The sequence below is a fragment of the Styela clava genome, chromosome 13, assembly GCF_964204865.1.
Source record: "Styela clava chromosome 13, kaStyClav1.hap1.2, whole genome shotgun sequence".
Classification (NCBI taxonomy): Eukaryota; Metazoa; Chordata; class Ascidiacea; order Stolidobranchia; family Styelidae; genus Styela; species Styela clava.
The window spans coordinates 18,712,267-18,723,123 of NC_135262.1; the positions used below are offsets into that span (position 1 = coordinate 18,712,267).

Here is a 10,857-nt window from a genome sequence, read left to right on the forward strand (position 1 = left end):
TCGAAGTTAATTATCATTTTTCAGTAAATGCCAAATTATAAAATCATTTAGAATAAAATCGCTCATTTTTCAGATTTATCACCGCAATTGCTTAGATAATGAACGGTTGATAGGCCTATTATATTATTTAATTGGTTTATTAAGTAAATGAGTTCACAATATATATTTCATGGAATGTGAATAAAAACATTATATTACAAGATAATAATACTAAATTCTGTCTATTACTATTTTACCACGAAAGATACATTTTCTTGTTATTCTAGTTTATTTAAACAAAAACCTATGTATTGCTTAGTTAGAGTATAATATAGTACAAAAACCTAAAATCAAACTATATCATCCAAATAATTCTTATTTGGACAATTTTATCTGCAGCTGTTTTAAATGTAACTGGGCGTACAATCAACTACCTTATAACAGTTAACCCATATTTAATTAACATCATTGAGTGAATCATGAATGAAAGTTCGGACATTGTATCAAAGTTAACCTCACTCAATGGAGAAGTTCACCAACTCCGAGAGACAATATCCAAAGTTGAGACAATAATTACGCAACAATCGAACCAAGTCAATGAGATTTATAAACTCTTGTTGGCATTCGGTGATGGACTTCAGCCGATTCTTCATCAAGCTCACCATGCGTCCTCATCAGAGCAGGTAAAAGAACAAAGCAAACCTATTGTGGAGAACGATTGTACAAGACCGAGGCAACGAAAACTAAGTCAAGCTGACTTGCTGGCAGAAACGTCATCCCAGCATGTTCTCCAAAGCTGCGAAATTACTGAGAAAGTAAGTTTGATATTAGTCACGTTTATTCTTGGTTTGTATTGTGATTTTTAATTAACAATGAATTTCATTCGGAAACAGGTTTGATATATACTGAAGTTTAAAATTGAAGAATGTACAGACAACCAGGGGGGATTCAAATTTTTTGTCAGCCGGTTCTTTCACAAAAGTCATATTTTCAGCCGGTTCTGTTACAAACAGAATATTGACAGAAACCAGTAATGCTAATCGGTTCGCTGATTTCATAAAATTCCGTGAGACGATTCTATAGAGCCGGTGCGAACCGGTTGAATCCCACCACTGCATACAGCCACTAATATTTTGAGTTCAAATATGACTCGTCTAAAATATCTATGATCATTTTCAGAACTTTTCACAAGTACGACTTACTGCTTCCCGAAGTTCTCCAGCTTTCAACACGAATTTGTATTCTTCAAACTTTCTGAATGGTTTGTATTTTATATGAGTATACTATTACAAATGAACTGAAGGGCAAAGGATTTTGCCAAAGAATTTAAGCAAAATAATTCAGAATCTTTTTGATTGTTTCTTTTTTACAGTAAATACGGATGAATCCCAAAACTCAGGCTTGAAGCGTCGGAATCGAACGGCAAGTTTTAGTCAGCCACGTGAGAAAAACGAAGAAGTTAGCAGAATTAGATCTACTAGCTTTTCTGTGACGTCAGCTAAAAAATCTGGATCGAAATCAGAATCTTTAAGCAAAATCAGCAGGAGTTCGTCGCTTAAAAAATTGTCTTGTGAAAGCGGAATCGGTATACATGATGAACTGTTCATCGATGCAGGTGAATAGTTTCAATGTGCTAAAGAAATTAAATGTGTACGTTCGTTTGAAGAAATGATCATGATAAATCTTTATTTTAGTGTTTTACTTGACTGAATGATCTTTTTGATTTTATCACAGTAAATGAACAATCAATTGAATTGAATTGATTTTTCATGTCCATTATTTATATAAAATAACTCAAACCGAATATGTTGACTGTTTCATAATTACTTTTGACAGATGATGAGATTGAATGCTGCGATATTGTCGTTCCTGTTCCTAACAGCAATATCCAGGAATGCATCTCTGATAAGGATGGCGCTATTTGCAATATTCACGCAGACACCATGGCTGAAACCGTTAATGTTTCGCCTACCACTTACGAGAAAGGTCTGGAGAATGAATGCGTACAAAGCCAACAAAACAATAATAACGTAGCGCTGTCATTAACTAAAGAACAAACAGCACATAATTCTGTACAACAGCACGATGCAAATGAGTCATTACTGGCTGCACGCATTAGAAAGATATCCAAAGATAAACATAGACCAATGGAATGTATCCCAGGCACCGATGACGTCACCAGAGCAATTGACTCCTGTGATAAGAATCACGGCCCATCAACAACATTCCTAAATGAACAACAAGACAAAACTATGTCTGATACAAAATGTTCATCTGCAGAGTTAACAGTACAGATTAAAGATTTCGATTTAACTGAGAAGTCGACAGTTTTAGAAAATACTCAACAAGAAAGCATTTCGGATACTTCTAATATCGAAGCTTCTAAACATTCGAGTGCGAGTGTTACAAGTGAGTAGTTTGTAAATATGTTACCTATAATTCATGGTGTCAAACATACAATTTTCAAAGTAACTCAGAAAAATATGTTGTTTGGGTGTCTTTGTGCTGAGGAAGCGAGAAGAGTTTATTCTCAAGTATACAAAAGACTTATTACTGTTTTTCAAGCGTACATTGTTCAATTACAAAACCGATATTTCTACCTAGATCAGTACAAAGACGCAAAAGACGACAGCCCTAGTTTCGCTCTTTTGAAGGAGCGAGTATACAGCTGTTCAGATTTAAACCAAGCTTCTAGTACCAGATCATCTTTGTTGGACAACAAGTAAGTAATTATCCTTCAAATTTATTTTACCCAATTATTAAATTGCCCAACTCAACTTTCGGTGTCGGTATTTCTAGGACGGCGTTAGTCATGAATATTACTCTCTTATGATTTTATTATACCTATATATAAATCCACGGAACAATGGATTCTTATTTTTTTTGTCTGTAACCTATCGAACCTATCGAATTTTTCCATGAAATACTTTAATGTTTAAAAATATTCAATTTGCGCAAATTAGTTTGGTACAGTACTTCATCATATAATAGACATGTTTCCATGATTTCACCGCAAATCGAATTTCATTCCTAGTGCAAATAATGTTTCTGAAAAATAGTAAATTCATTGGTTGGTCATAAAATACTTCTAACATTTGCCATATTTCAGAATGAAGTTGACTCGTCAGCATTCCGTATCGAGCAACGCAAGTTCGGACAGCGCACCAGCGGGTCTTTATATAAAACTCGGCCACTCCGAGTCAGAAGGAGAGGAAATCGAACATGAAATAAGTGAGTTTTTAAAATATGTTTATATAACTACTAATAGCACCAAATTTCTACCTGTTCTTCAGTCGTACCAAAATTTATATCACTATATCAGAAATCATTATGTCGTAAAGTAGGCCAAACTGTGAAATTTGTTCATCAGTTACGTACGACTTCGGATGCGTTAAAATTTCACTCTAAAGTCCGTTGACAACTATTTTTGTGTTGTGTAGAAATCAACCCAATGCCACGACCAGCATTTATACACCGAGTTGTTCAAGTAAAATGTACCAACTCAAAATATTTCTATGATTTGAAGGAGCAAGTTGGTGGGTAAGTCATTGATATTGATTAGTTTTCAACAAATTAATAAATAAAACATATGATAACTAAAACATAATTTTATTTATCAGTGGAAGATTTGGTCGTGTGTACAAATGCGTCGAAAAGAAAACAGGACTTTCACTTGCAGCAAAATGTTTCAAATGCAAGAAACCACACGAAACTGTGAGTATTTTTTAAGGTTTTAAAGACAAACAAGGCGATAAGACATTGATGCTGATGCGATAGCCTAATTATTCACACATGGGAAATAACATGACAATATAATCGGATTTTTTGTATCAATCATTAATTTATGTTTTACAGACTGGCTTCAAATCGAGATCTATGAAAAGACCAATTAACATTGCGACTAAACGAACAGATCAAGAGCCCGTTGATAAGGTAAGTACTTTTTTTAAAACTATTTTTGTCCACCCAGAAACAGTTCGTCAACAAGAGCGCGCGTAACACGAATATTTCTTATTTGAATAACGTAACGCATTCCCATATCTTCGCGTAATATCACAAGCTTAAAGCCCACTTTTAGAATGTCGTGTTTATTTTATGTTTTATTTGATCTATGTACCATGTTTTGAACTTCATTTGATTTTTTTGAAATTCCTGTATACTGAATTTCTATCCTTGTATGTTTGCTTTGAGTAATGTAATTATGCTACACGGTGCGGAGCTTAAAATAAATTATCGTTTTACCTCGGAAGGTATCAGCCATCTTGATCTATTCAGAAAAAGCGCACTCGTTTGATAATAAGCACATTTTAGCATTTTGACTTTACATTTGAGTACAGTCAAATACTCTTTCATTAATTCGGCATGAATCAAATTATCCCACTGTCTTTTCGTATTTGTAAAAGCTTTAGTTCAGCAGCAGCGGTAATCTAAGAGAGGCGCCGATAAAGATATGATACATTGGACTAAAATCAGTTTGTCTGATTAGGGTTTGTCCAAACACTATAGTAATGGAGGATCAAAAAACTTTTCTGCCATACACATGCCGATGAATGACTAAGACGTCTTATCTTTAATGTATCTTTCATAAATATTATTGTTCGTTACAGGAGGATGTTCGACATGAAATATCAATAATGAACAGTATCGATCATGAAAACATTATAAAGATCTATGACGCATTCGAATATGAAAATACAATGACGCTTATAATGGAATAGTAAGTTTTTACTTAAGTTTGGTAAAGTATTGAGAAATCCATTTTACTGTGACACATTCATTTTATCCATGCGGCGCCAAATAGTTTAATTGAGACATTTATTTGGTATTTACCATTCTGTGCTTGTTATAGCAATTGAAACAGGCGAAATATGTCAACTTTTTAGCCAAGAAATACTGACTAAATTTTTATCCGCGGTTAGGAGGCATCTGAAGTTATGAAATTGTTCAATTTAACGACAATATGATGTAAAATTGCTTAAGTTTTCATATTTGTGTTTCTCAGCAAGCATTCTATTGCATTGGTGTTTGCATAATTCCCATTTATGCCCAATCAACATTTGAAAGGACACCAATATTCTTGTGTAGCATTATTATTATTTTTTGGATACTAGACTAGTACATTTATTTATTGAAAACGTAGTTTTCCCTTGAACTCCACTTCACCTGAATTTGGTGAGATTCCCAAATTTTTGTGTTCCCGGATTATAAAAAGGGCGTACTACGGAAAACTTGGTAATGCGACTTATAGAAAAAATACTGTTATGGGTTCAAACGTAGGCTATACCATTTTTCCTATGTACCCTGTAAGGGAATTACTCCTGTCTTTCCAAGGGCAAGTGTATTTCTCTCCTTATCGGGGTTTTAAATTCGGGAATTGTTGTCCAAGTCTTGAATTTTATGATCCGATGTTCAAGATGCTTGCTCAGATCTCTCCTCCGGTATCAAGCACAGTTTTAAATATGGGAAATATAATAGGCATTTTCGCAAATTATCAACAACACAGACATGTGTGTTACATATATGTGTCTAAAAACGTTGATAAATAAGGCTGGCGAAAATAACTTGCCACACGCTAATCTGTATTGATTGGTATTTGAAACAGCCAAGCACTGAGTTTGTAAAGTGAAACAAAAGACAAACGTGACGAATAACCAGTGTTCCCACGAATTAGAATAAAAAAAGCGAAATTTTGGTGAAATATTCGAGTTCATGGAACTCAGAAGCAATTGTGTCTGACTTCCATCTTGAAATACTGTTAATTTGAAATTGACTGGTCCATCAGTCAGGGAGAAAATTGGGTACTCCCGTAGTATATGTACCAGGTTAGGGTTAGGCCATAATTTTATTCTGATTTTCCTCATTTTGGTTATATTACGAGTTCGGGGACTCTCCCCTCCCCATGGGTTTTAATCCCTTTATACAACTTGATGTAGAGTAGGCGAACGAAATTAGTTACCTCCATATTGGTACATACTCGTACCATTAAATCCAACATTCTTGACACCGGTATTTTTGTCACAGCATGGATGGAGGTGAAATGTTCGAACGGGTTTTGGTAGATCGTTCTCATCTGACGGAACTCGATGCAATTTTATACATGAGACAAATATGCAAAGCGATGCAATATCTACATAAAAACCTCATACTCCACTTGGACTTGAAGGTATAGAATATAGATAGTATAACGGGACTGCGTGGTTGATTTTCTGCCAGGCCATAGGCTGGAGAAAAAGCTTATTAAAAAAAAATATGTTTAGAAGTGTATTTTTTATTTAAAAGTATGCAAATATAACCGGTTGCTGACAATAATTTTTAAAGATAAATTAATGGCTTATATATTTTTAATTCTCAGCAAACAGTCAAAAATTATTATATATAAAATCAGTCGAACCTTATATAGGCGTGCATTGCCAACCATGACGAAGTATTTATAATTTCAATTCAATTCTTACTGCGTCATTTTCCACTGTCTGTATGTCATTTGTTTTAATATTGGTAATATCAAGAGATATATATTATTATCTCCTATAATTATCATTATTCAACATTGTATCTATAATTTATGTCTCAGGGAATCGTCTGTATGGCGCTCATTTACGCAACAATTACGTGTTGGGACATCCTCGTTAAATTATAATAAAATAATTATTTTCTAATCCGACATTTTTCGAATTATAGCCCGAAAACATATTGTGTCTGGACAGAGATTCACATCACATCAAAATCATCGATTTTGGCCTTTCCAGAAAGTGAGTTTATTCTTTTTACATGTCTGCACTTTTGCCAAAGCAAAAACATATTATGCATGATTCCATTTCTGAATTTCATTTTCTACTTGTGTTAGATAACCCTTCTTTTATCTATTAAGTTATATTCTTTCACACCCCATAAGCTAACATTGTACAAAACCTTTTCTTTTAAACTGTTGATTTTTGACCGCGCAGATATAGCCACTGTAGATGCTTATTGCTGAAACCATACAATTAAGACCTATATATTTGAATACGGTATCATCTAAGATATTGTCACTATATCTTATTCATTATATTTTGATAGATATAATCCCAGACAGAAGCTGATGGTACACTGGGGCACGCCGGAATTCATGGCACCCGAAGTGTTGAATTACGAACTCGTTAGCGCTGCGTCAGATATGTGGAGCGTTGGCGTCATATGCTACATCCTGTAAGTCAATAAATTTGTCTGTTTGTTAAAGAACACAGGTCAACACACTATAGCTAGCCGCAAATTACCTGATTAGCAAAACCTATTTAATTCTCCAATGCCGGTAATACAAAAACTGCTAAACATCCGATAGCAAAAGTTGACAAACTGACTGTGGATCGAAACTTGCCAAACCAAGCAATAATCGCATCCAAAAATCTGACGCAACAATAAATTATTCAATAATACTACATTTTACGATTAGTGACCAGTCGGACAAACTTTTTTGATAATGTTTTTTTTTTTCAGTGTGAGTGGCGTTTCACCTTTTCTGGGAAATGACGATAAAGAAACAATACAAAATATAATTGATTCCGAATGGGAATTTGACGAGGAAGATTTCGAAGTAGTATCTGCTGACGCCCGGGATTTTATCTCGCGATTATTAGTTGATGAGAAAAGGTGGCTTCAGTTCAATTTGTTGTCGTTATAATTTTAAGGAAATGTTTGGCTTTATTTGACAAATTTATTGAAATTTATATGCAATGAATTAAACGTATCATAGGACATATTCTCTGGGTGCGTTTTAAAAGGGAGTTGGAAGGCGTCGCCCCCTATTGTTCCAATAAAACGAACTATTTCAAGACGTAATCATGACGAATTTAAAATTAATTTATTCGTCTAGCTACATCATTTTTGCCTACGTGTTGCTAGGGAGCTTTTGGTAATATACCCAACCTGAATTTTTTCCAGTTTTAAAAATAAATAGCTCTTTCACGTTTGTGTCGAGAAATCGAAACTGAGAATTTACATATAAATCAATGTGGATTATACTAAGCTAATACAAACTCAGCTAAATACTTTCTGTACAAACGACGTGAAAACTAAAAATAGCCCTACTACACCAATTACTGAAATTGAATACGAACTTTAGAAAGTTAAATAATCCTGTTTGATATTTTATGGTTTGTTATCGTTCACAAAATTGACACGTTCAGATCATGTTTCTCGTTATATTTAGCTTTTCAACAATTCTTTTTTTTGTTAACAGAGGACGAATGAGTGCAGCGCAATGTCTGCGTCACGACTGGCTTTCGAAACCTCTAACAACAAATAATCATAGCTGCTTACAGAGTAAAAAACAGCTGAAGAAATTCATGGCGAGGATGCACTGGAAGGTCCGTTAGTTAACGGTATAAGTTTGTAGCTGTGTCTGTGTGTCTGTCTAAATATAAAAATAACCTCCAAATATTCTTGTCAATATTATACTATTTTCCTGCACTAAAACCAACATTCGTCCTAAATTTATCCTGAAGAATTGGGCCTTCATTGTAACATTGCTTTAGCGTTTATAAAAATTGACAACCAGAAAAATTGTTTGTACAATTTGTTTGTTTTTATGGTGAAGGGTGGTCGTCCACACACATTTTGACATACATATACTTTTATTTGATATGTTGTGCAAACGTTACTTCAAAAATTCATGTTTGCAATAAACTTACTAAGCAGATAAATTTTTTCCGTTCAGAATGATAATAACTTCATACTTAATATTTAGGCCGGCGTCGCAGCGGTTTCTGCTGCTAACTGGCTGTTCAGCAAAAACAGTCCGGATCATTCACCTGATTCAACACCATCTAGTGGCACATCAGTATGACATAACCGCTCACCCATGGATTCCTCACCGTGAGAGTGGATTAGGATCACGGATTCAAGATGAAACATTTATCTCATACATGCACGTGCTGATGTTACCGTAACAATGAAATACTGGATAAATGAATGACGATTATGATGTTGCACATTTCCTATTATATTCATCAATGTTATTTTGTGAAGTGTTACATTTATACCTAAACGGATTCGTGAAATTACATCACGACCTTTTTAATACTCCTGATCTCCTAGCTTAGTTTTGCTGTGATGTTTTCAGTTGTATAATATAAAATTTCAAAATTCTTCTACAAATATCTTTTGATACTCTTCTTTGTTTGATGGTAATATTGTAAATATTGTTTAAAAAGTATATTAAACTCTTATGCCATATTGGCACGTTATACATGTGTGAAACGTCAACACTTATTGAATGATGAATACATTATCTGTTCTTCATGCATTTTAATCTACTTGTCGAATTATATGCTATGTTCTGAATATTAAAAAGATCGCCATTGGAAATGAACAAGGATGGTTCATATGGTTACCAGGTCCTTCAGAGTCTAATGTTTAGACGGCACAGTCTTTAGAGGAGTCCTGGCTTTCGGAGAAGTAGTCGATGCACTGCTACTACCTTCATAATAAGCAGCAACATCTGCCAACGTCGCAATAAATTCAAAGCGTCACTAAACTTTGTAGTCTGCTGAATCGACGACTTTGGGATGTGCCTCGAAGCTGACTGGGCAGTATAGTCAGTGACAGTGGAATTTGTTCCAACAAGCGTCATTGTTGTATTAGTGTAGAGCAATTTCTTTTGGTAATTATCAGAAAGTTTGTCTTGCTTCTGCTATGGTATAAACGTCGTATTAGCCGGGGCGTAAATAAAGCATTGCAGTTACTAGACCCCAAACGACGTTAGCTGCATGGGTAGGTAGACCAGATGAAATTTTGGTTCCATTACATTTGAACCCACGAGTATTGCAGCTGCATACTATTGCACCTATGAAATTTTTTTTTTTACGGATATTTGAACCCATACAAACCCTAACTCATGGGTTTTGTCACTCCCATATAGATCGAACCCGCGGATATACACATGGGTTTAAATGTACGGTCACCAAAATTTTCTCCCAAAAATCATTTCTGTGGTATAAGCAAATATTGATGTTTAAAATTAATTGTCGCTTCATAAAATATGGCCTCCAAATATATGAATATTCATCACGACCTGTTTGTATTCCGCCTACACCAAATTGGTGGGTAGCAAATGTTTTAGTAGTTAGGAAAACGGCTTTTGGTGAATAATTGTACAGACAGGGTGGTAGGTCCGAGGCAAGTAAATTGTTCCTAAAAGCATCGGTGGTATTTGAAGAAATTATATTTAGGAAGTTGGTCTTGCTTCTGCTATGGTAGCAAACAGATTCACACGTTTCTATTCCACACACCTCAACCTCAAGTATGTAGTGGGATGCAACAATTGGTTTGGGCGCGTGATCCCACACGCTAGGTAATGCAACGTGGCAACAAATGCAGGTTAGACAAAGTTGATCATTGTATCGTTTTCCTAAATTGTCGCGGCTTTGAACAAATTGCTTTTGCCTGAATGTACCGATTGATTCCAAAGTTTCAGTATCGGAAAAATGAACCTGCTCTTAAAATGAAACAAGTGTTTGTGAAGACATTACTTTTATTTTTTTTTTAACTTTGGCTATAAATTGGATAGCATTGCGATGTTCATTTAGTTACATATATTTGACCATTGTTATTAGCGTTTAAATAATATATCAAGTTACTCGGCAACTAATGAGCCAATCAATATCTATTTTTCGGTATTTTAAGATGAAATGAATCAGTAGAAGGCTGTTATCCTTAAATTTCCCGGATCAAAATTCCATTGAATTATTGATCACTGATATGGTGCACAACATCACGAAACAAGACAGTCGCAAAAGATAAATCTGAACATAGTGCTAATGTTACTAGTTTCATGGCAAAAATTTTAACTTTTCCACCCAAATCAATGCATTTATACACTGTATAAGATCCCTAATTCATCGT

At 34.6% G+C, this 10,857-nt stretch overlaps 1 protein-coding gene across 1 annotated transcript; it reads left to right on the forward strand.

Moving 5' to 3' along the window:
* Window positions 1–305: 305 nt before the first annotated feature.
* LOC120332930 (uncharacterized) lies at window positions 306–9,342 on the forward strand. Its single transcript, XM_039400278.2, has 16 exons — window positions 306–794; window positions 1,159–1,240; window positions 1,352–1,594; window positions 1,816–2,388; window positions 2,584–2,701; window positions 3,089–3,210; window positions 3,420–3,519; window positions 3,600–3,693; window positions 3,835–3,912; window positions 4,587–4,696; window positions 6,001–6,142; window positions 6,658–6,728; window positions 7,036–7,164; window positions 7,453–7,605; window positions 8,195–8,321; window positions 8,702–9,342. The coding sequence occupies exons 1-16, from the start codon at window positions 459–461 to the stop codon at window positions 8,798–8,800; spliced, it is 2,577 nt and encodes an 858-aa protein (XP_039256212.2). The 5' UTR covers window positions 306–458; the 3' UTR covers window positions 8,801–9,342.
* Window positions 9,343–10,857: the final 1,515 nt, after the last annotated feature.

Coding starts and splice junctions, on each gene's coding strand:
- LOC120332930 (XM_039400278.2), top strand. CDS start 459: ATGAATGAAAGTTCGGACATTGTATCAAAGTTAACCTCACTCAATGGA. Junction 3,211..3,419: donor GGAAATCGAACATGAAATAA/GTGAGTTTTTAA, acceptor TGTGTTGTGTAG/AAATCAACCCAATGCCACGA. Junction 3,694..3,834: donor GCAAGAAACCACACGAAACT/GTGAGTATTTTT, acceptor TATGTTTTACAG/ACTGGCTTCAAATCGAGATC.